Genomic DNA, 27,083 nt, shown 5'->3' with positions numbered 1-27,083 from the left:
ATATGTTAAACTTAAGCTTGATTGATATAACAGTTTTTATAACAGAACTTTTAAAACTTCATCATAAAAGTATTTCAATATATTTAAATTAGCCTGAATTGTGCAAACAAGAGGAACTTGATAATGAAGTTTATTTATTTAATTAGAACGCTATTTTGTTAAATTTTAATGTATAGATATATTTGATATTTCTTATAAATCTTTATTTGCATTTAATAATTATATATAGAATTTAATATATAACCCTAACTAAAATTAATTAAATAAATATTTGATAGATCATCCATTTGGGAGTGTTATTTACTCAGAGAAGTTTATAGAATAAGTAATATCAAAACTTATTTAAGTATAAATAATAGTTGCCTTCTAAGAACTTATATAAAACATCAACCTTCTTAATCAAATCTAAACTTTAGGTGTGTATTGAACATATATCCAACTTCAAAACATTAAAAATTTAAATAAATATGTTTACTTTCTAAATCTCTTTAAACACTTTTAGTTTACTTTAATAGTTTTCATTTTTGCAGATTTTTGAAAACAATACAATGTTTAATTTAATATACCAAGTTTTACTTAAAAAATTTAATGTATTTCAGAGAATAACAACTAATTATGTCCTTAAACAAAAATTGTTCTTTAACTACTAATAGCACTTTATAACTAAACACTAATGTATCATGTAAATTTAATTACAAATTCAAAACATTGTTAATATAAAAACTTCACATAAAACCAAACGGCTATTGCCGATAAACTTTATAAGTATATCAGAAAAAATTAAACAACTTTCTATAATTCTTTTAATGAGCCTAACACATTTTAAACAGGGATCAAACTGTTTTTTTAATACCTTGAAAATCTAGCTTAATTGTCAGATAAATTTATTACAGCAAAGCTAATTGCAAAAGATATTATACGTATACTGTTACAATAGAACAAAATAATAAATAAAAATTTAATGACCATAAAAACAATTATACTGACTTTTACTAAGCTATGTTTATTTATAAAAGCAAAAGATTATTTTTTAACCAATTGGCAGTCTTGTAAGGAGATTATTTTAACGCTCAACATTTGTGGATAAAAATGGTTGAAGAATAATAAATTTAAAACGTATTACGTGCTCTTAAAACTATTTTCATTCTTCAACTTAATAAAAACCATTACATTTACAAAATCTTGCTTAAAATTATTAAAATTTAGTTTAAAATACTTAAGTTCATACCATCAGAAGATGTACTGAGTTGATTATAATCAACCAATATTGAAGAAATGAAATTGTAATGAGCTAAACTTCTTTCTTCATATTTTTGTTCAGACTCAGGTGTGTTTGGCCATGGCAGCACTAACAAGTTGCTTATTGTTTTATATATAACTGCCTGGTTCTGTTTTGTTTCATATCAAAATTTCAAACAACTAATACTACTGCATATTGAAAAGCTGTTAATATAAATTAAGGGCAAAGGGGGGTTTTAACATTTTGTTTTTATTTTATAGAGTTTTAACTAAGCTACAAGATGCTTTTTACTGATTTTAAAAGTTCAAAATTTTTTTTGAGATATAGCAGGTCAAAGTCGGAAGCAACAGTAGGTTCCTTATTGGAGGCGCAAACTAAAACGGCAAAAGAAAGACTATTTCACTGAAAATCTATCTTATCCTACGTTTTTTGAGATAAATACCTCAAAATTTAAGGAAACTTTCCTTGCAATGTTTAAAAAGTTATTTCAAAAGGATTTTTTTTTATTAGAAAAAATTTATCAAAAAAAGAATCAAAAAACTGTTTTTTTTTGTTTTTGTGTCATAAAATTTTTGTTTTTTAATTTTTTCATTTTCTGTTGCGAAATTTTTTTTTTTAATATTGTAAGTAAGATATCCTAAAAATTTGAGGTCAAAAAACGTAGAAGATTGATTTTTAAGGATTTCTAGTTATTTGCTGTTTTAGTTTGCAGCTCCCATCAGGAACCTATTATAGTCTCCGACTTCGACCGTCTATATCTCAAAAATTATTTTGAGTTTTTTAAATCTGTAAAAAGCAACTTGTAGCTTTATTAAAACTCAATAAAATAAGACTAAACTGTTAAAAAGGTGATTTACCCTCTTCTATGCCCTTAAATCCTGATAATTATGCTTTATTTTTAATCAAGTTTCAACTCAAAAATGCATTTATACAAATAAAGTAAATATTATGTAATAAAGTTGTTTTTAATATAGCTTTAGCTGAGATATATCAATAAAGCTAATATAATAACTATAAAATTAAAATGCACGAAGGTATTGTGCACAAAACACGCATTATAAATTTACTTGGACGCTATGATAGTTGCACGATCTTTCTGCAACACATTTGAACAAATGAGTGATCTGAGGTAGTTGGGAAAGAAATGTTGGTCTTATAACTGTCACAACAGATGAAAATGTCTGAATTGCTGATCTTAAAACTTTGCTAGGTATACTCTGTAATTTTAGTAAAAATCTGTAATTTTATAATTATATTTACAAACTAGTACATTAAGTTTTAAAGCTTTTTTTATTATTTATAAATTTTTATTAAGTTAAAAAAATTGTTCATCTGCATTAAATCAGTTTAAGTCGGCTTATTAACAACATTTTATTGTAACTTATCCAGGAACTTATAACAAAACTATTTTAAAAACAACTAGATTTAAAGAAAAGTAAACGGTCAATGAAATGCTTTTTTTTTTAAACTTTAAAATATATAACTAGAAATAAAATAAGAAATCATAAACTTTAGTTCATAAAAAATTGACAACAAAGTTAACAACTTAACCTAAATTTGAAAGCTTTGAAGATTATAATGTGAAATAAAATTTTATTTAAAATGCTGCAATGAGTTTTTGAATAAACGGGTGTATTAGAAAAGTATCAAAAAATGCTATAAGTTTAAGTATGTATATATTGTGTTTAGTTTAAATACATTTGTAAGTTTTTAACAATGTTATAGCTGAAAAAAAACTAATCGAAGTAACTAATTCAACATTAAGCCAAACTTCTTCACAACTATAAGTCAAATCGAATTAAGAAAATATTGAAAACTTATCAATTCAATCTTATATAAATTTTAACAAAACACCTGAGTATTTTTTTCAAATTTATCAAACTAGCCTGAATTTCTTGAGTAAGTGGCAACCAAATTTTTAAAAAATAATTTAATTCTAAATTTTTGATTCTTTTATGTTTAATAAAAAAATTATCTAAAATACTTACCAACAAACTGTAAGTAACTTTTCAGGTCATACTGTATGTAGACTTTTAAAGTTTAAAAAACAAGATCGTTCCTTATTTTTTAACAGTATTTCAAAATGCAACAAAGATACTTGTTTTCATAAAACTTATTAAAAACTTTTTTCATTTTAAAAAACATTATTTTACAGTTTTAGGTTTTTTTAGACATTGAGTATCTAAAGACTATTTGTACAGAGCCTGTTTATGATTTACAAGAATAAAGTTTAGTCACTAAATTGTTAGAAAACACTACAACCAACTTTGTTAATAAGAACTGGCACTATCGTATCTAAACATGAGGACAGAAGACTGGACAGATGAGCTTGAGAATTGCCTTTCTCTTGAATTTCACTGTACAATTGCGCCATCCAGTGAGTGAAAGGTTGCAATGCGGCGAGTACTTGCGCGTGTCTAAATGAAAAAAGTACTAAAAGTAAACACAAGTAAAGACTTTTACATACTCAAAACAACTAAAGTAATCTACAGAACTGCATTTGTCAAACCATTTTTCTTAGAGTCTAATTATTATTATAAACATCTTAAACATAACTCCAAAAGCTTAAAAAATTAACAATAAATATTGACAATTTAAAATGCTCTCAAATACAATTCCTTCCAAAAATTTAATATGAAGGTTTATGTAAGAGTTTATTCTTAATTTAACTACATAACTTTGCATTTAAAAGTCACAGATTCATCTGAAAAGATTTTTTCTTGTACTTGAATACTTAAAAAGTCAAAACATATTGATAAAACAAGCTATTACTGTAAATATTGATAATATCATTATAAAACTTTCTACATGTTTACTTAATGTTTTTAATCAAAGACATCTTTCAACTATTTTTTTTTCAATAACTAAATGCAATATTTACTAACATTTCAATTATTGAGACTTTAATATCGCCATTCAATGAGTTAGTTGTTTCGATGTTTCTTGTACAATGAACTGCTAAATGCAGTAACCTTAAAAGTTTATAATTCAAAGAGTTTTACGATGTTTCAAAACTACTTAATTATTTTACAAAAACAAATTTTAAAGTCTAAGTATAAATTGTCGATTAGAATTCAATTTATCAAGATATAAAACTTTTTATAAAACAATTAATACTAAACATAAAGTTAAATTATATCAATTTATTTTAAGATTAATAAACTTTCGTTAAAATTAAATACTAATATTAAAAACATTTTATATTTAGTTTATGTTTTCTAAAAGCTTTTAAGTATGCTTTATATAAAGCAAAATAAACATTTAATTCAACGTCTTTTATTTATCTTGAATTGATTTTTTACTAATATATGTTCAAATGTTGTAAAAAGTTAAATTCAAGTTAGTATGTTTATTTATCTAAACTCCTTTATTATGTTTATTTATCGTTTGATTAACTAACTTTTGTATTAATTCATTAGTAATGTTCCAACGCTCATGAAAGTTTTCGTGGATAAAAACAGGACTTATCCGTCCTAAACACTATAGAATAAATATAACTTTTTTAAATAGTAACTCAATTTTTTCAAACTTGTGTAAAATTTTTACCTTTTTTTTACATTTAAATTAATTTTGAACTTTATAATTTGTAGTTGATATAAAAAGGCGTTTTATGCAAAATAAAAATAAACAGTAGTTAACAGTAAAAAATATTGAAGTACAAGAAGGTTATTTTAATTTTAATAGTCACCATTACATTAAAACTCACTTGTAAAATAGAAGCAAGATCACGGAAGTTGTAAACATATTGAGGTATTTGAGAAGCATTAAAATTGTAATGGTTGCAATTAAGAAACATTGAAGCCGAATTATTCAAAATATTGTTCTAAAAACAGATAAATAATTTTATAATAAATAATATTTACAAGATTCTTAAGGTATTTTAATGTTATAGAGATGGAGCATGTACAGTACAAAAACCTATATAAATTTCAAAACTTTTCAACTATAAAATGTTTCAAATAGTTTTTTTCTAATAAAAATGTTCAACGTACTCATTGCTAAAATATAAACATAGTAAAATTATGTTTTTATAAATAAGAATTATTTAATATAATAAAAATTTATTAAACTGTTAATTACTTCTAACTAAACTAACCACATTGTTAATTATTTCAGAAGGAAACAACTTGGAAATTGATGCTATTATTTCAATGTTCTTTATTAAAAAATCTTCCCACTCAGTATAGCCCTAAAAAATATTTTATCTTATTCTAAACACATTTAAAAATCTATAATAATATTGTATACCAATAAACATTTTAAAATTGTACGATCCACAAGGAAAATGTTTAAAATATAAATAAAATTTGTACGTAAAAAATATAAATGTAACAAAATAGTTTGTACCTGTTTAACTACTGTTGTTTATTATTATTTTAAACAAAAACGTATTGCAATTTGTTTATAAATGTTATTCAAAAAAATGTTTTATTATTTACAAATATACAGCATCAGATTAATTTAAACATTTACAAGTACAAACAAAACGCAAAGTTTAAACTGTATAACTAAACTTTACTAACATTATCATGGATAAGTTCAAAATCTAAAGAACATAAGTTTTGGTGGTTATGTGTGAATTGAATGTGTTGTAAAATTTGACTGTAAAACAAACTGAAACCTTCTTGATACCTTTAAAAACATATTTGTAATAAATATTTAACAATCTTCTTTCTAAAACCTAATATATTTAAAGGATTAAGTTAAGCTTTAGAGTTGTTAAAAATGTATATCACATATTTAACTCTTTTAAATCAAACTTGAGTTTTCAAATAAAATTAAAATAATCCGAGTAAGTTTTAGTCCTTACTAACCTAAATCGAAGATTTTTTCAAGTTATTTGTAAGTATATGTTTACTTTAACAGCTATTGAATAATCTTAGTAAATATTTCTTAAAAATGCAGTTTAAATGTTGTTAAACCAGTCTTTTTTATTGACTACTACAAGCACTATTAATAACTACGTCCCACAGAAGACTTTTTTATATACATCTATCCTACAAGCATTTTTTTCTCGGAAAATTGGCCCGCGACTTATAAAAAGCTGCTGACTCGTAACTTATTATTTGTTATTATTTTTACACATCGTTCATTGTTCATAAAAACAACTTTAAATTTAAAAAAAAGTTATTTTTTATATATTCACATCTGGATATTAAAAGTTACTTAAGTATGTACTAAGTTATTGTGTAGGTGTAACATCATTAACAATTCAACTTTAGTGGTCTGTTGCATTGAACGCGCAAAATAAAACTGTTAAAAATACATTTTATGGCCAGAAATTCTTTTTTATCTGTAAAAAGTTTAATTTTGATTGTAATCAAAGATTCAAAAGGTGAACAAATCTTCTTTCATTAATGAATACCTTTTAAATATTCCAACTTGAATCGTTAATCGTAACAGTATAGATCAAGAGAAAAAAAAAAGAAACTATACTTAAGACCAAAATTGTAAAAAACTTGTAGTTTATAATTTTTAACTTTACGTATAAAGCTATTTTCGTTTTTAGACTTAATAATATTGGCTAAGTACTGTCAATTTAGTTCATTATTTTTCTTTATAAAGTCTTTATTTGAGTTTTTTTTTCTACATTTAAACTCAAACTCTATGAACAAGTTAAAATTAGTGTAGTTGTGCATATTTCTAACTTTGTTTTTGGTAATAAAGTGAGAGCTTAATGTATTCAAATAAATATATATTATTCAAAGAAATTTTTTTTTACTTACTTCTATGACCTAGTAATTGATGAAACTATACATTTTGAACGCTATAAAACTTAATTAGTTTTTAGTTATATTTTATACAGAAAAGGCGATTTATAATTCTAAATTGAATATCTTTGTAACAAAATCTACGTGTTTGTTCAAAATATTTAACAATCATGCATACGCTTAACTCTAAAACCCTTTTTCAAACCATGATTTATTAATATACAAAAAGTAAAAACCTTTCAAGTAGAGAATTGCTGACAAACTTTCTGTTGCAATCATTGACTTTGTCGTTTATATATTCTAATAGAATTTCCCATATCTCTAAGCATTGCCTGAACTCTTCATGGTCAGTCTAGTAAAATAACATTTTTTTGTTAGTAAATTAACAACCGATACTTAAGTAAGAGTTTAAACTCATAAGATATTTATTTGAAACTACATATTTAAAGTAGACTGCAAACTATTTAAACTAACTTGAATAAAAGTGAAATTAGTGAGCAGGTGCAAAAAATTGGTTAGTGGAAATGTATTATTACTTTGCATTCGGCTAAAATGATGTACTACAAACAGTCGAAGAAAAATTTGCATGTGCTTCACATAACTGTTTTTGAATTAAACAAATTTATATAAGACTTAAAGTATAAATCTTAAGTTGCAATACAAAATTTAAAAAACTTATACTTATCAATACACCTACAGAGTATTATAGCTTAAGAAACAAATTTAAAAGGAAGAAATAAGATCTTGTAACAGATAAGCCTAAAAATACTTAGTATAAAAAAAAAAATTAAACTGCATATCTAGGCAGTTAACTTATGAAGAATTTAACTTGATAAAAACTTGTTTTAATACATATCGATAAAAGTTCAGTAAAGAACGAAACTAAAAAAAAATATATTTCATACAGTATTGCCACTCTTTAAAGCAGGGTTTACAAAAGGAGGTGATATCACCCTATTTGTGGCGATATTACTAAGTCAAAGGATAAAAGTACATAGTCTGACTTTCACTAGGGCAAAAGGAAGGCTATTTTGAAATTTTGAGCAACTATGGAACTTTTGACCAAACTAACTTACATTAGATATTCTGAGGTTTGTAATAAATCGTAAAAAATGGTTGCAATACAAATCCTTGGATGTGATAACTAGTAGTAAGGCGGCAAAAATTAACTTACACTAGATATGCGAGGGAATATAGTGTAGAGTGAAAAAAGGTCACGTTGTAACTAATACAACAGCTGCGGCCCTCAAGACTTTCAATTTAAAAACTTTGCTGATCTTTAGATAAAGGGAGGGGAGATTATTTTTAGTTTTCTGCCAAAGGACGATTATGAGTGTAGGAAACCCTGCTTTAAATCAAATATACTAGCAAAATTGAGTGAGTATAGCAGAAAAAACTTTACGCATTGGGTACAATTATATTTAATTGCAAAACTATGTTCAAAAAACATAAATTCCTTAAAAGTAAGTTGTAAGTTATAGCAACTGGCGATATCTTATTTTTAAGTTTAAGAATGTTTTTATGACCTTTTTATTTAGATTACAGCTAGTCAAAGAAGATTTTTTTTGATAAAATAATTCATTATATAACAAATATAAATAATCCACCAAATGCAATTGATAACCCGTTACATATGAATTAAATTATAAAAATTGACTTTAAAACTTCATTTAACTATTTCAAAATAAAAGCGACTCAATCTTTATTACATTAAAACAAAAATTAGCAAGAGTTTTCAAAACAATGTTAAGTAGCCTGAATCATCATCATGGTTTTTTCGTAATTTTTAAGCCTAAAAGAAAGACAATTATGTATATAACACACAATTGAATTAACCAATTGATTTAATACTAAATATATTAAAACTATTACACAAAAATTAAAATTCTAAGGTTTTTTTTTAATTTAACCTTATACAAATTATTAGTTTATTAACTAATTTAAAAATATTTATCTCGAGACTCACTCATTATCCAACCGATCAAATGTATCTTGATCACTTACAGATTGTTGAATCAGAAAGAAGATGTTTCGGAATACTCTGAAATTAGTTTATGATAAAAAATAGTTATCTATTTAAAAATTTATGCTCAACTTTTTAACTAACCATTAAAAACATTTATATTGTATTTCAATATTCAAAAAAGTTTTTATTAAATTTTAATTTTTTTTAAGGTTACCAATTTTTTTTTGAGAAATTTCTTCCAGGTTTTTTTTTAATTTCTTTCAGGTTTTTAAAAGCCAAGTTTTTTGGTCTATTCTTAGTTTAAAGCTAAGTTTAAGGTTATAAACTGTGCCAAGTAGTATAACACATTGAAAAGATACTGTAAATCTACTTTAAATGTGTTATTTTTATTAAAAAAATTTTGATGATGATAATTTTTATTTATCTATTTGACAGACTTTTCGTGTTAAAAAAAATTACTACCAACATTTAAAACTTGTTTGAAATTACAAGTTTTTTAGTGATTTTTGTTCAAAACTCCAGGTTTTATTCAAAATTTCACAAGTTCCAGATGTTTTTAGCTTAAATTGTCAAATTCTAGGTTTTTCCAGCATTCCAAGTTTTTTGGCAACCATGTATTTTAAACTCAAACATAAGTTTAACTTATAATGAAGATGATTACAAAAACTTTGTATGAACTATCAATTTTTTAAGGACTAGTAATTAAAATTTCTTTCTAACTAAAGATCTGAACGAAACAAGTTCGTTTGATTATGATAACAACAATTTTGAAATACTCAAATTTAACAAAACAAAAACATTGCTCTATGTAAATTAATAAAATAGTTGACGGAGTACGAAAAAATATATATATACATAAACAGTAGCAAATGTATAAAGAAATTATGCTTAGATGTGTATGTTTTATAATTATAAATACAAACGTACATAAATTATGGGTACACTACTATCAAATTCGTACAACTCAAATTTCGACAATTCCAATTCTTAAAAAATGTTTTAAGGGCAACAACTGAAAAAGAAATGTATATATTTGTTAATCAAAAATAGGTATTTAGTTCTTATTAATATCTACAAGGTGTATTTTCTTTCTTGCAAAGCTTTAAATATTTTATGTGATATGGCTAAAATAAGTTTTAAAGTATAATTGGTTTTAGTAATCTAAAGTTTTTCTTTTTAATATTAAAAAGTTTCCAAATAAAAAAATGGCTTATAGATACTAATGAGACCTACATAAATATTTTAATTTCTTTAAATATATTTTACTTTTTGAGATATGGTCTATTATTTATTCTTAAGAATTTGAATTGTCGGAATTTGAATTGTCATGTAACCATAAATAATATATATACAATAAAAAGTGGTAGTTACTTTAGCATTACTTATTCATAAATTCTACATAAACAAAGTGTAATAGTCGACGGCAGTCGGCGTTTATTATTTTTCTCTTCTCTCAAATTAGTTTTATGTTTATAAGCACTTAATTCACTTGAGTGTGGTTGTTCTTGTTTACAAGCATCCCTGCACGTTTTAGCAGTTTGTTGCAGTATTAAACTCGTTACTAGCGTAATGATGTTGTATGTTTCAAGTTAGGCTGTTAAGCCAAGGAATTTTATTTCGTGTTGTTTTGCTAGTAAAGTTTGTTGTATTTGTTATCTTTATGTGTTAGTTTATCCTTAATTTCTGCTCGCCTTTGTTCATTGTAAAATACACTTTTTACTCAAAGACTTGATTTCAGTTAAACAAAAGTATAAGTTATGTAAACACTTTATAAACCTAAAGTATTCAATAACTAAATCAATTTAAAGACTAACTTAGGATTACTATATATACAGGGTTGCCACTCGTTTTTTCAAAAAATTTTCCAGGTTTTTAAAAGTGAAAATTGTTGGGTCTATTTTTAGTAGTGATGTACCGAACTCACTATCCGGGTCCGGATCCGGCCGGATATTGCCATTTTGTCTGATATCCGGATCCGGCCGGATCTTGGTATGCAAAAAATACCCGGATCTGATTCCGTCGGATCTCGATTTAAAAAAGATCCGGTTCCGGCCGGATCCTAACAGAGATCCGGCCGATTCGGATCTAGTTAGTAAAAAAGAGCATACAGAAAAGTATTTTTTCAAAAATAAACACTATGTAAATTAAAAAGAGTCATTTTCGTCAGTTAAAATTAAACACCTACCGTGATTGGCTCATTTTGTACACGTGACTAATTTACATTTGTTTACATTTAAACTATGAAATAAACATTTCAAAAATGCAACTCTTTACCTATGTTGTAAAATTAAAAACTATTTTACCAAATTGTCAACCTTATTGCTAGCTGTTCTACTGATTATTAGATAAAGTATTTTTTTCAGTTTTTAAAACCTCATTCTGACTCAGACTAGTTTATAATCACTCTAGCTAGTTTTTTTTTTTGACTTAAACAGTGGCAACCCTGCTAGTTTGAAAATTTTTGAAAATCTTAGGCGGCAAACTTAGCAAAATAGATTTTTTAGTATTTTTCATTGTTCTTTCAAATTGAAGTTTTTTTACTTTTTGTTCAATTTCAAGTTTTTCTTTTGTTCTTTCAATTATTATAAAAATTAAATGTAAATATTGTTCAGAAAATTAGCAAACATACCAGTTACTATTTTTAACTATTAATCTTAACTAGACCTTAATAACATATCATAAACTTTCTTTTTATTTAATTATTTTAGCAGCACATTAATATTTTTTAGTTTAAATTTTTTTTACCGATAGTTTTTTTAAAATTCAAAAGGGTATAGTTAGATATAACACATAAAAGATAAACTTCACACAATTATACTTAGTTAGTAGTTAGTTATACAAAATTGCATTATCGTACATAGTAGTTTTTATACTTTTTACATTACAATACAAATAACTTAGAGTATTAAGAATCCGGTTCCGGATGCGGGCGGATTTTAATTTGAAAAAAATATCCGGGTCCGGTACATCACTAATTTTTAGTTTTAAGATAATTAACATATAAGAAACTGTGTTAAATAGTATAAAAACATTGAAAAGATACTGTAAAGTTACTTTAAATTTGATTTTTAAGAAAAAAAATTTGATGATGACAAAATAATCTTATCTATATGATAGATTTTTTGTGTCAAATTGAAGTTTTACTACTAAAAATAGTAAATTATTAAAAATTCCAGGTTTTTTGATCAAAATTCCAGGTTTTTTTCAAAATTTCTTAAATTCAAGGTTTTTCCAGGTTATTTTTGCCTAAATTGTCGAATTCCAGGTTTTTCAAGGTTTCCAGGTAAAGTGGCAACCCTGTATATAAGCGTTATAGTAACTTAACCGCCAAGCCAGCGTTACATACATAAGCAAGCACATACCCTGATTGATTTTAAAAGTTTTTTTTATTTTATTTCTATTTTAGTTAATCAAAACTTTATAAAATAAATTGATTTTAATATATATTCCACAATAAAGCAAATAAACAAAACAGATAAATAGCATTTGCTGACAAAAAATCATCCCTCAACTCCAGAACTGGGTTACATGACAATTCAAATTCGGACAACTCAAATTCGGACAATTCAAATTCTTGGAAAAATTCTTAAAATACTATATCTTAAAAAGTTATACAAATTTGAAAAAAATAAAAAAAGCATATGTAGATTTTATTAAAACCTACAAGCTACTTGTTCTTTTTTTTGCAAAATCCTAAATATTTTTTAATATATTTTAAAATTACTAAAAATAACTATATTTTTTACTTTATTTAAGCTATATCTCAAAAAATATTTAATGTTTTGTAAAATGAAAAAAACGGGTTGTAGATATTAAAAGAACCTATATATGTATTTTTTATATTTGACAAATAAGCATTACTTTTTTAGTTGTGGTCCTTTTAATTTTTTTATAAGAATTTGAATTGTCGGAATTTAAATAGTCGTGCACCCCCCAGAACTGAGTTAATTGGGAAATGCAGACACTTCCAAAAGTTTATTCAAAATCATAACATTGTCATGTCCGTATTTACAAATTTTATAAGTATGTTTCATTCGTGCTTGTATTTTTATTGTAGTTGTATTTTCTAGTTACTTATTTATTTATCTATTTTGTTTTTATCCAACAAGTTTTTTTTTTACTTAATTGGCCATTAAGCATTTTGGAATATTTTTGTTAATTTAATAAGCTCATTTAATTTAATCAGTTTTAATAAGAATATAATTAGTGTTGATTATTGTTGATTAGTAGCATCTAATAGTAGTATATATGGCTTTGTCTGTCTTACTTTATAGAGTTTTTAAATCGTGATCATTGCGTTTGCATGAAACACCGTGTTGAATAAAACTCTCAATCTGAAATTGTCTAATTAATGTTTTAATATGTATTCTAAATTTCTTTATACATTTTAAACTTATAAATAAAGAACCTATTAAATTAATATTTAAAAAAATTATCAATATATAAACTCTAACTTGACCAATGCATCCTGCATTAATACTGGTAAACAATTTCTACTCGTCAACTCATTAACACACTTCAATGTTTCAATTGATATTCCATTCGTTCTATGTATATATAAAATATATATTTACAGTGTCAAAAGATACAGATTTTATTGTGTTAATTTTAATTAATAAAACTTTAGCCTCTGTTCTTAATAAGCAAATACAAAATTTAAAAACGTCGTTAAATAGTTAAGCTATGAAGGTAGGCATCTAATTAGCTTTAGAACTTTTTAGTTTAGTCCAGATATGTTTGTACACTTTATATTATCTTATATCCTATTAAAAAAACGGCAAAGATAATTTTAGTCAAATTTTAAAAGTATAAGTTTATTAATTCACAAATTTATTTATGAAACAAAGTTTCACTTTATTAATAAAAAATAACGAAATCCTCAGTAATAATAAATAAATTTTTTATTCAATCAGAATACCCAATTCAATTTGAATGAGATATTCATTATAACTGTGTATTTCATTTATGTTATTAAATGGATTAGACATTGTTTAAAAAAAATTCGTGAATCAAGAAATTTGTAATTTTCTCCTTGGATGCAAGTCGAGAACTTTGATTGTTACTCTTGAAAGAAACTATAAGTACACAAACTTGAAAAGTATGAAACAATTATTCAGGTGTTATTTAGTATACTTTTACAACATTTATATTTTTTCAACTTATTAATTTAAAGAAATCTTAAATGGTCAAACTAATAAACTAAGTTTTATTAAAGACATATCAAACATAGTCCCACCAGTAGTGACGCGTGGTATTTTTGTTAGAGGGTGTAAAAAAGTTACCCATTTAATAACTTAAAAATAACGTTCAAGTAATAACTTTAATCTTTGTTACTTAAAAACAAAAAGTAACAACACTAACTTAAATCAATAATATGAAAACCTTTGATCTTTTAATTATTTAAATCAATATAAAAAAACGGTATCTTTTTTTTTAATAGGTGTTTATAACAATTTAGTTTCATATAAATATTGCTATAACATAAACTCCTAAAAATAAAAAACTTTTATATCAGTAAATGTAGTTTTATTTTTTTTTAAGGTGTTTATACTTTTTTAGATTGATATAAATATGTAGCAAACCTAAAGTCAGAAGAGAACAGTATCAAACTTTTGAATCAGTAAATTTTTTACATGTTATTATTTCTTTTTTTTTTTTTTAATTTACATTTCATTTCCTTTTTGTTGACTTATTACGTTAAATTTTGATCTTTTCTTAATTAAACTCTTATATTTGCTATTCGGTTTGGAAAATATAATATTTCTTAACTTAAACTTTAGTAACCTTTTAATTAGCCAATCACAGAAGTTTACAAAAGTGTAGTTTAGAAAACTTTTAGGGAGCCACATCTCTATAAATTTTATTAGAAAAAATATGAAACAATCATTTACGTCTAACTCTTTAACATAGGATGATAAAAAACTAATAATAAACAATACTTAGAACACTCATAATTACTAAAAATAGCTATATTTTAGTAAGTTTCTAAACTTCTTTTAGTCATATCTCAAAAAATTATTTATGTTTTTAAGAGATGTTCATGTGGGTCTAATTAATAGGAATATGATGATCAAGTTATGATTTATTAGAAGAGAAAAATATATTTAACAAAAATCATTAAAACTTGAGTTGTCAGAAGTTGAGTTATTTGAACTCTTTAAAATTACACATGATTAAATTTACTTGCTTGACTTTTGCATAACATTTATTTATGATAAGGAGGAAATTTATATAATGATGTCTTTTTATTTAAAACAAAACCACCCTTATCTGAGTGAGTCACATCAAAATGTTGACTTAAGTTTTAAACTATATAAAATAACTTAAATTTTTATATGCCTTTTGTTCTTCATGAGTGTGTATTCTTTAGTTTTGACATTAACATAAATAATATTTAACGTTTTCATTATTTTCTTTAAGATTTACATTTATTTTCCATTTCATTGAACATTTCACAGAGTAAGTATTATTAGTTTTCAATTGTTGTTTTCATTGTTTGTTTACACTAGCTTCAGTATACATAACATAGTTACTTAAAATAATTTTACAAAAAAGGCGCTCGAATTTGGAGCATTGGTCATATTTTTAATTGAAGTCTTATAGGAAGGCAACTTCAAAAACAAAGCTTAAGACAGGTTTTTATTCTTTGATTTTCTTTTGACGAAGCAACCGCTCCAATGCCCCACCCAACGCGTCGCCCCTGGTTACCTGGTTATTTAGGAAAGTTTTGTCTAACCAACTTCATTAAAATAAAATTCAAGTGACTAATTGCTGAGTTTCCTGACTAACCTAAAACCCTTATTCAAGTTAAACAAAAGTAATCTTAAAGTGAGTCTTTAACTTAACTATTCCTTAAAAAATACCTTTTCAAATATTCCTTTTTATAAAGTAATATAATACCAATAATACATTTCTAATAAAGTATTATTTTAATAAATAGGGTAATAACAGTTCCAATGTAGCAGTAATGCATGCTTCACTGCTTTCTTAATTGTATAAGAGAAGAGATTGCAAAAAAAAGATTAATTTCTCAATGCTTAAATATGATAACTTTGAATAAACGTTGCTTTTGGTAGAATGGTGAGCCGAAGCCACCTGTTAACTCTTATCTAAGCTGAGTATTATTAAATCGACTATTATGTTATGTATTCTTTATAGTGTGTGTTTACTTTGTATATATTGTATTGTGTAATAAATTGTAAAACTTATTGAACAGTACTTAGGTAAATATCACAAGGAGATACTATTTAGAATGTATTAGCAAGGTTGGCTTTTTATAGTAATACTTAGTTTATATAATGAGTCCTCAGGTCCTCTATCACTATACCAATACTATACAAAAACATAAGAAATCTGAGATTTTTGTGGTTTTTGTACAATGTGAATAACATTCAGCTGAAAAGCAATCAAAAGTTATGATGAATTTAAAAGTTTGTTATAAGCTTAAAATTTAAATTATAAAAGAGTTATAGTAAGCAAATACAATTTACAAACACAATAACATTATAAAATTACTTTTGGCTACTACTGATAAAACTGAGTCTGGCATATTTGAATAATGAATTTAACATCTCAGTTGAAACATTTTGGTCAATCTGAATCCATCTGCATAAAATGTTTTTTTTTTAATTCAACTTATTTACTTTTTACTAAAATAAGTATTGAATATTTATATTTATTGCATTAAGTTCATCTCAATCCGTATCCTATAATGTACCGTAAATAAGAATAACTTTAATTTAAAAAACTAACTGTACATTTCATATTTAAAAATTATATGTAGTTGTTTTAAACTAGTTTTATTTTTTATCTTTTGTAAAAATACGAAACAGTAAGAAGGTTATAGTCTAAAATCATTAGAGTTTTTAAACATCGGTAGTTTACTTTTAATGATTAATAATTAACTGACGTAGTCAAAGGTTATATTAAACGTCACATTAATATGTTTTTTTTTTATTAGTTATTTTAAAAAAAAACTAAAGCTACATATTTATTAACAAGTCATATTCATTAATTTATCTCTGCAGAGACTTTTCTACATAAAAAATAAAAATAGTTTAGAATAAATTGATGTACTATCTAAAATTATTTTCATTTAGACATTATTATATCAAGTTTAATGTTGGTAGTAAATAACTAAGAAACATAAAAAAAAATAATAATTTATAAAATGTAGATAAAAAATTATAATCTGTTAGAGCTTTGTTATGAATGTGCTAAATTCATAACAAAAAGCAAATATAATTAAACACATATTCATCTCTTCAAACTACTATGAACGAAATTTTGTTAATTTATAACATAAAAAATTCATAAAATATGTTTTAAAATTTACTGAAATATAATATAACATATTATAAAGTAAGGACATAGATAAGGTACCAGGGTTGCCACGCAAAATTTTGTATAATCGCCTGATTTTCAAGATTTTGACCGAATAGCCGGACTTTTACCTTTCTCTTAAGTACGCATTCGAGTACGCATGTTTTGACAAGTACGCATTTATGAACTAAAATAAAAACTTTCTGTCAGGTTTCTTTTTTATTTAGACTAGTAATTCTTAGCTAGAAACTTTCGATTGAGTAGCTGCTGTGTACAGAATGTGTACTTTAGCGGAAGATAACCGTAATAAGTACTTATTGGAACGTAAAAATATATAATATAAACTCAATTATAAACTTTATGCACTGAACTAGGTTTTTTTTTTTTCACTGGAAGATATACTTACATATTTGCAAATAATCTTAAAGTATCACAAATGTGAAGTAAATTACTGACAAGGAAGTTGTTATTAAAATACTTGAACTAAATCATAATTAAATTCACAAAACGAAAAATTTTAGCTACAACTTTTTTTTAAATGTATAGAAAAAATACTAGCTATGATCTTACATAAAATATTTAAATAAACCTTACAAAAACAAACAAAAATAAAGAAAACAACATATTATTGAATCGTAACTATTAATAATAAACTATCGCAAGGCTCTCTTTAAAATCTTTGTAAAAATATAAACTGTAAATTAATGTACTATTAATGATATCATGATGCATAAATATTAAAACTCTAACAAAGAAACAGTTTCACTATGGAACTGTCCTTGCCACAAATCATCAATACTAAAAAGCTTAAAAAACTGCTTGTTAAAATTAAGTTCAACATGTTTCTAGGAAGATTTTGCAATTTTACTCAGACTTTAAACAATTTTTTTTTACCATTTGAAGGCTTTGGAAATTAAGAAATTTTGTAAAATTGAACTGAAAAAATCTGACATTTTGTTATTTTGATAAATAAAACTGACTTTTTGCCATTTTTACTTAAAAAACACTTTTGGCCATTTTTACTTAAAAAACACTTTTGGCCATTTTGACCCTAAACAGAGTGACTTAGCCTGACTTGACCTGTGGCAACCCTGATAGTCTGACTTTGAAAAGTTTAATAAAAAGGTATAAAAATATTTTAGGATAGTATTTTTTGAAATTTATAGTAATAACATTAAGGAAAACTTAAAATTTACAAAAAAAACTCAAACAAGCTTAGGTATAGTATAAATGAACCTTGTCAACCATTTAGAATGGCACAGTTTTCTAATTACAATTAATTTATTCAGTTTTCTAAATAAAAAACCTTTTGTCACTTAATTTAAAACTAGGTGGATTAAACTTGAATTTTATAATTCTGTAACAATAGTCTTTATGAACTAAAGTGTTTAATGCTTAAAATTAAGAGAGTAAATTATTAATATATCTTTTTTTAATTTCATTGTTACAAATTTTATCAATAACGATTCATTAGGTAATATAAAAAAAAAGTAAGAATGTTAGAAATGTAGAAAAATAGATATTAAAATATTATATTAAATTAATAAAACACTAAGGTTTCGAATACAATTGTTTCACTATTCTGTTATACAGAACAGATCTTCAGTTTTTTTATTGTGAAAATATCTTAAAACAAAAGTCAAAGTGTACATGAAATAGAAATTAAAATAAATAAAATCTATAAAAAGTAACAAATAATAAAAAATTATTTCCAATGACTACTTGATATTTAATTATTCATTTTTAGATTGTCACAGTAATTTTTAACTAAATATCATATTTACTATAAATTAACTTAAGAACAGTTTTATATAAAAATTCAACTTTTGGGATAAGTTCATAAAAGTATAAAAAAATTTAATTGGTAATGGTATACACAAAATCATTTAGAAATAAATAGATTTATGATGCGAACAAACATAAAAAACTACCATTATGCTTATTTTCAAAAGTCTTATAGTAGTGTATAAAAGTTTTTTATACTTTAAACAAATAATCACAAATAAAAAACTGCAGTTTTATTGATAATTAATATTTGATAGTATAAAAAAGATAATACAGGCTAATAAATGGATTAATAAAAGTTTAATGGTTTTTGATTATACACAATATTTATATATTTTATTATTAAAAGAACAAAAGTGCATGTTTTTCTTTTTTTAAGGTACACTAACTTAAAATCTTTATAATAATGAAAACTAACGTAAAATATTGGGTGAGACATTTAATAGCGCTTTTTAAAACTTTGAAAGAATTATCTCCAATTTCCATCAAATTAACTTGCAGTTCACCAAGCAATGGGTCAGTTGGTTTTAATAACCCAAATAGATTTGTATCGCTTCCTGGAGAAGGGGGTGGAGTAACTATAGAAACATGGTTATGACTCCCGTTATCCGAACCGAAACAGCATTTCCACTCATGGTTTAATATTTCTATGACGATAACAATATTCATACAATTATCGAAACAAAAAATAAAAGTTGCTTAATATTGACGTGAGTAATTTACGTTAAGCAAAAATAGCTGGCCCGTGATATTCCTTTTAGCTTGAAAACAATATGAGCAAAGAAAATAAAATTAAGCAGTTTATAAAAAAACGTTTTCAAATGTCCTTTAAACTTGACTTTTAGAAGACATTTGTGCTTATAAACTTGTAATTTCATTAAAACTTTACTCTTAAGAATTTTTTTTAATTCGTAGTATCACATTTGTTAATCAAATGGTCAACAAAGTCTCTCTTTTTTTAAAAACTCAGGCCCGCAAAAGACTTTGTCTGGTAAATCAGCTTAGCTAACTAAAAAGTTGCTCATCTGTAGTATAAAATATGTAAAATATTTTTAATATAAACAAACTAAAACCGTTAATACCAAACTACTTGAAAATCAAAACTCGATTAAAGGTAGTAGTAGCAGCAGTAAACATATTCAACTATATAAACTATCATTTAAAATTATAGACCATCGAAACAAAAATTTGCAAAAAAAATATAAGTTTCTTTTTATAAGTTGTTTGAATGGAAAGTTTTAGTGTATATACAGATTAACAATTATTACTTTCTATAGTATCACGGTATTATTAACAATCTAAAAATTAAAATCTGAATATGTAGACAAACAAAATTAACTTATTTTTAATAAACGTCTTTTTTATTTATAGTATTGACTTAGCTATTATATATTTAAATAAATAAAAAGATGAATTTTTTATTCAACTTTTTGTGAATAAATTAGTACTGTATTAGTTAATGTAAAAATTTTATGTCAGTTTAAATTTACCTGTAACTATTTGTAGAACTTGAGGAACTTTTTCTAGAAGTAGTATCTTTAGTTCTTTCCTTCTATCAGTTGAGACAGTTCCATTACTTGAAATAAACTCTTCAGAAGCCATTTTAAGTGCAATTAGTCCTAATGACCTTGTGTCTTCTTTCTTAGTTAATAAGATCAATTCATCAAAAAAACTGACATAGAACATTGGCCAGTCACATTGACCAATATCAATAACTACTTTTATTAATTTTGTCATGACAAAATGCTCCATGTTCTGTACAATTGTTACTAGGTTTTAGATTTTTGTAACAAAATTTTCTGAACCAAGTAGTTATTCAAAAGTATTTTTAACTTAACATTTACTAATGAATAATTTAAAAATTTGACATACTGTTTTTCTTAATCTCTCAAATTGATGTACAAAACATAAAATAAATTTTTAAATATGTTAAAATAAAAGAAATTATAACAATAAATACCTATTTTCAATAGAAAACAGGTTATCATATTTTTTATTAAAAGACGTTATTTTGAAATAAAATTTGATTATAACCTGGTGATGTTGCTTGTAGGCTAAAACTTCTGATAAAGTTCTTCTTATTTCTTGTTTAGTGGAAGGATCAGTTCCAATCCATTTCATATTCACTAGCCTCTATTATTAAATAAAATAGTTAGAACTACACTGTTCTAATATTAGGTTTGATCATGCAAATTCAATCATCAGACCACAAGCCTTCGGTAGACTGAGACCAGTTTCATTTTATTAGGACTAATCGGTCAGTCACAACCGAAAACTTGTAATCATCAATCTACAAACAGATTATGATGATAAAACATGAAACAACCGTTTGCTGGTATTTATCAGTGATGTCAGCATTGTCTTTTGCCGTACAACATTTAACATTGTCCACTAGGCAAGACAGCTGGTACGCATGTATTGAATACGATCGGCAAAAGTCTACAGAGCCTAAGCCTGGACTTTTGTATGCCGTGAGACAAGCTCAAGTTAACATAAGGTTTTATTATTACACTAGTTTAATTATTTTAGTTAATTTTTGGAATTCATACTTGTCATAATACTACCTACCTATTCTAAAATACTCAATTAGAAAATATTCCTGTGTTACTTATTGATCCATATGGTTCAATAAGTTTGTTTAGAACTTTAGTTTTTTTTTTATATTTACTTAGGTAAAGATCAAAAAGCTTTAACAAACTTTCTTATTTAACTTTGTTTTGAACATTTTTTGTAACTCTGACATGGAAAAAATTACTAAATATACTTACAAAGGCCATGGGCGCATATTACAGCAGACTCACAAATAGAGTTACTAAAAATCCCTTAAACTTATCCTTTAAAATTGGTGACTAAAATACCTATATTATGTTAATTTTAGAGCTCTAAAACAAAAATAAAAGTTCTTATACAACTTAATTTATGAAATTTGGCAGAAGGCTATTTGAAGGGATTTTATTCAAATCGAGTTTTAAAAATCTTATTTTTAAATTAAGAAAATCAAGAACAAACATTATCAAAAATTTATTTTTACAGAAAACCATTATATTTTTTCATAGTTTTTAATAGATAATACAAAAAAAGCTTTATTTAATAAGTTTAATAGGAAATTTTACAAAACTTGTTCAGTTATTTACTTTAACAACTCAATAATATGTATACTTTCAATAATTGTTTTTGGTACTCAACCTGGAAACCTTAAAACATTTCTGAAATATCACACACAGTATCTTTTGTTAATTAAGAGTAACTTACTTTCGTACATATAGAATATTAGTAATTATCATTCATCTTAAATCAAGGTTGCTACTCTTTGAGTAAAAACACTGTCCTGAGTGACCAAAAACTACCCTGAGTGACCCTAAACTGTCCTGAGTGACCCTAAATTGCCCTGAGTGACCCTAAACTGCCCTGAGTAATCCTGAGTTTTTTTATCAAATTGTTGAAAAAAAACGTTTCTTATGGCACTAACTACTGATACTTTATACTAATAATCTTCTTAATAACTAAAAGAGAGGTTGTATAACGTATATGTATGCTTCTGGATTAGATTTTCATTAAACTTCTGAGAAATACTTATTTTGAAAATTCAACGTTAAAAGCTTAGATCAATTCAGATTAAAAAACAACTTGTGGCTAATTTTATGTAACCACGTTTACTGATCTATATATAATGGAAAATAGTTTGAATTTTTTTGACATTTTAATTGACTAACTTTAATCTTCAAACATTATTATCTTTTAATTAAATACATAACAATTATAAAACACTCTCTTAAGTTTTTTGTGACAGTTTAATACTTATTCTCTACTTTTCAACAGAAACTAACAGCAGAAGAAGAATCTTTTACTAGAGAAGTGGAAAAGAACAACCAACTGCTATTTTTAGATATACTGATAAAAAATATAAAACAAGTTTCCTAACAAATGTCTATAGGAAAAAAAACTTTCATTGAGCAGTACGTACACTACCAATCTTTTTGTGGTAAGAAACGAAAAGTAAACTTAATAAAAACATAATAATAAAAAGCGCATTTGAAGGATCTGACACCAGACCTAAACAAAAATTGTGTAATATACAAATTTAATTGCTTCTGCAAAAGAAGCTATATGGGTCAAACTTCAAGGCACTTCAAAACCAGGATAAAGGAACATTTACCTGCTTACAAGTTGAAATTTATTGAAAAAGAACTTGAAATTAAGACAATGAAAACTAAAAACGCAGCTAAAAGATCTTCAGTTGCAGAACATTTAATAAATAATAGAGATTGTACTAGGAAATATGATATGTCAAAATTTAAAATAATTTCATCATTGTAATAGTGTATTTGATCTAGAAAAGTTAGAGGCTATCTCTACATCTAAAAAAAAAAGAATTGTGCAAACAAAAAGAATTTAATTACAAAGTGTTTTATCAATTTAAATAATCCATTTTGTTTCCGTTAATAGTGTTTTAGTTTAATTAATGATTACTTTACACTGATTATTTATTGTGGTGATTACTTTGTTAGTTTTAATTTTTTTTTTGTTTTTAGGAAAAAACTATTTATAATTTTATGTTCTGTTCTACTGTTAGTTTCTGGTGAAAAGTAGAGAAATACGTATTAACTGTCACAAAAACTATAGAAAGTGTTTAATACTTGTTATGTATTTAACTTTAATCTTACCACATTAATTAGGGACTTGCATGATTAACTTCAAATCATAATAAATATTATTTTCAGACATGAAACAAAAACTACAATGTTATTTCAAATGATACTTAAGAACTAGCCGCAAGGCTAAAAAAATTGTAAGCATTTAAAAATCAATAAAAATCATGTTCTTGAACAAAATTGGTTACATAAATTAACAAAAAGTATTGAAACTGGATCAACTAAATTTCGTTCTAGACGTAGAAAAAAAATTGTCCTGAGATTAAAAAAAAACTGTCTTGAGTCATACCAAGTTTGGGTAAAAAATTAAAGTATTGTAAGTTATCCTGGGACTTTCTAGAAATTCAAAATATCCCGAGTTATCCTTAGTACCCTGAGTGTGTGGCAACCTTGTAAATATGATAAATGTTAAAAAAAAAACTTCATAATCTCAAAACTTCAGTTATTATTAAACTTTACAAAAATCAATACATTTTTACATAACAAACCTCAACCACTTGTAGACAGTAAACTTGCACATAATGGTTATTTGAATTAGTTAAGCAAAATAAACAAATTTTCCAACTTTCTGATTGATTACTAAAAGTTACCAATTGTTGCTCTGTATTTACAGTTTTTCAAATTATTTTATTGTACACTATTTAATAGAGAATAGTAAATTTAGTTAAATTACTAAAAGTATATATTTCTAAACACCATATACAAAACATTTAACTTACTTTTTCAACGTTTTGAAAGTAAAAAATTACTTACAAACTGAATCCTATTTTATAAGGAATTGTATATTTGAACAACTGAAGAACTACTAATTAAGTTTTCAATGCAAGTCAATAGACAGAAAAATAAAATTATATACTGTAGAAAACTAATTTGTAGATGTTGACAAAAATTTTACTTAAAGGTACTTCAAGTGATATATGTAAACCTTATTAAACTTAAGTGACAACTACTCAAACTGCTTTTCTTTATTTTTTAGAAATACTATAATTACACCAAATGAAAATAGCTAATGTTTCGTTTATGGCTAGTTCATTGAAACATTTTCTTTTTAAATAATTTTATAAAATTCTTAGTAACTCCTTATTTAGCTCTTTTACTTTGTTTTAAGTTTCATATAAAAACAGGCTTCCTGACTCTTTTGTTTTTTATTTATCAGAATTTATCGAATTCTATATCTTAAATACTAATATACTAGACTATGTCATCTAAAAAAATTTTTGAAAAGTCTAAATTTTGATAATTTTTATAGATAAAAATCTTTTTTGGCTTATTTAAGTTTTACAATACACAACCAGCTTTTAAATAATTTTGTAAACAAACCTTTTATAAACCAAACAATTAAGTAGAAGTAATTTATTAAATAAAAAACAAATTGTATTGAGTAATTTCACATTTATTCATGGCAATTAAAATACAAAAATACATAAAGAACAAAATAAAAAACAGCACATATGCAAAAAAAAAAAAATTAACAAAACAATTACAAAAGAAAGATATATCTGACTGGATTGATACCTTTGGAAAAATATATTCAATTTTTGTTATCTAGCTTAATTTAATAAGTAAAAATAACAACTATTAAACTTATATACACAATAAACTTTAACTACTAACCTATTGTACGCTTTTTGTCATTAGAAGTTTTGTGATCAAAAAATTCATTAATAACTCTTGTTAATCCACTTAATATTTCTACATTGCTGTTCTATAGAAAAAATATTTGAAGTTTGAATAATTTTAAAACGGTAGACTGTATACAAGGTTGCCAAAAGTTTTTAGATTTTTTTCCAGGTTTTCTGCAGTTCATTCCGGTTTTTGACAGGTTTTTTGTTTGTTTTTTTACAAAATAAAATTGAAGGGAAAAAATATGATTATAACATTAAAAAGTTACTGTAATGCTACTTATAATATGTTTTGTAATAAAAAAAATATTAACAATGCCAAAAAAACTATTAAGTTGGATATATTTTGGTATCTTATCTAAATTTCTTTCTTTTCCATGTAAAACCGATTAAAATTCAAGATTTATTAGTGATTTTAGTTCAAAATTCTATATTTTTCAGTTTTTTGTTTCAAATTTTCTAAAGGGACCTTTTTATGCCTTGATTGTCAAACTCCAGGTTATTCCTTGTTTCCAAGATTTTGAAAACCCTGTATACATGGTTTTAAAATAATGCCACTAAATATGCAAAATTTTAGAATCCATAATATTTAATAGTTTTAATGAAAACACTATAAAGCATATAATAAATTTAATTTAATATTGTCAGTACAATATGGTTCATTTTATTTAATAAATTCCTAATTCAAAACCTGCTAAACATTTAGCTTTTACAACACAAAAACAATTAAAAATAAAATTTAACTTAACTTACTTTTAAGTTTGAAATATACTTATTTTCTAGTATAAAAAAATTGACTCAAAATAAAATTATAATGCTACTTCTGAGTATGATGACTGTGTTCTGATAAATATTTGTAATTTAGCTTGAAAACTAAATTTCTATAATATTGGCTTATATTAAAATCCTATTTTTAAAAGAATAGATGAGTAAGAAATCATCAAAAGCTAAGAAGAAAATGTATAAACTTAACTCAATTTGTAGTTTTAATGCATTCATTTATCAAAAATGAATTCTTTTATTATAAATTTAATCATCAATAATACATTATTATGTGTAAATTGGAATAAAATACTTTATTTGTTTTTTTTACCGCTCAGATAAATTTAATTTATAATGTAATTACAATTGTAATATTAAAAATGTATTGTACTAATGGGCGAGTTTTAAGTTTTAAACTTTCATAAAACATTCCAATTAAATTATTCTTTTATATTTTAATCAAAACTCCCAGTAAACTACTAAAACCAACAATGATCTTTTTTTTATTTTTTTGAATACTACTAAGAGTCAACAATTTTACACTTTTCAATTAAAATGAAACCATTTGCAAGAAGTCATTTTTAATAATGTACAATGCACCCAAGAGCAAATTAAAAACTATAAAAAGACTTATTTGAAAGTTTTTAGGTACACAACTTTTACCAGGGTTGTGACTCTTTTGGCAATAATCCAGATGATTTACATTAAATTACCCAAAGTTTATTAGTGTGCTTAAGATAATAACGAGCCAAATATTAAAACAAAACTCTTAATAAACTTAACACCTATAAATACCTAAACAATTAGCTAAGTATGTACTGAATAAAAACAGATATAAAAAAAGGTTGGCCTAAAATTTAAGAGATATATTCTAACTTGATGCAATTTGCAAAAAAAAATAAACAAGCCTGAGTTAGCCTGGGCTTTTCAAAAATTTCTCAGCTAAATTGAGTTATCTTGAGTGGCCTGATTGTGCGGCAACCCTGTTTTATCTCATAGTCAATGATATAGTTATACTAAATT

The 27,083-nt window shown here is 24.6% G+C and overlaps 1 protein-coding gene across 1 annotated transcript in view; it reads right to left on the bottom strand.

Annotated features, from left to right (window-relative positions):
• LOC145835350 (exportin-6-like) overlaps positions 1-27,083 on the bottom strand; it is a 36,279-nt gene that overhangs the window by 6,529 nt on the left and 2,667 nt on the right. Inside the window, exons 2-19 of the mRNA XM_082942906.1 lie at positions 25,291-25,381; positions 24,165-24,277; positions 21,059-21,157; positions 20,515-20,779; positions 19,443-19,671; positions 16,433-16,522; positions 13,372-13,464; positions 8,918-8,992; positions 7,426-7,552; positions 7,188-7,303; positions 5,764-5,872; positions 5,337-5,429; positions 4,947-5,063; positions 4,641-4,720; positions 4,126-4,212; positions 3,507-3,657; positions 2,308-2,457; positions 1,229-1,388 (exon numbers count right to left, since the gene is read on the bottom strand). Of these exons, the coding sequence (XP_082799032.1) occupies positions 1,229-1,388; positions 2,308-2,457; positions 3,507-3,657; positions 4,126-4,212; positions 4,641-4,720; positions 4,947-5,063; positions 5,337-5,429; positions 5,764-5,872; positions 7,188-7,303; positions 7,426-7,552; positions 8,918-8,992; positions 13,372-13,464; positions 16,433-16,522; positions 19,443-19,671; positions 20,515-20,779; positions 21,059-21,157; positions 24,165-24,277; positions 25,291-25,381 (2,245 nt within the window). The remainder of the gene's footprint in view (positions 1-1,228; positions 1,389-2,307; positions 2,458-3,506; positions 3,658-4,125; positions 4,213-4,640; positions 4,721-4,946; positions 5,064-5,336; positions 5,430-5,763; positions 5,873-7,187; positions 7,304-7,425; positions 7,553-8,917; positions 8,993-13,371; positions 13,465-16,432; positions 16,523-19,442; positions 19,672-20,514; positions 20,780-21,058; positions 21,158-24,164; positions 24,278-25,290; positions 25,382-27,083) is intronic.

This window comes from Thalia democratica, chromosome 5 (genome assembly GCF_965202585.1).
Source record: "Thalia democratica chromosome 5, ktThaDemo2.hap1.1, whole genome shotgun sequence".
Lineage (NCBI taxonomy): Eukaryota > Metazoa > Chordata > Thaliacea > Salpida > Salpidae > Thalia > Thalia democratica.
The sequence above is the reverse complement of the archived record's forward strand: the minus strand, read 5'-3'. Positions and strand labels throughout refer to the sequence as shown.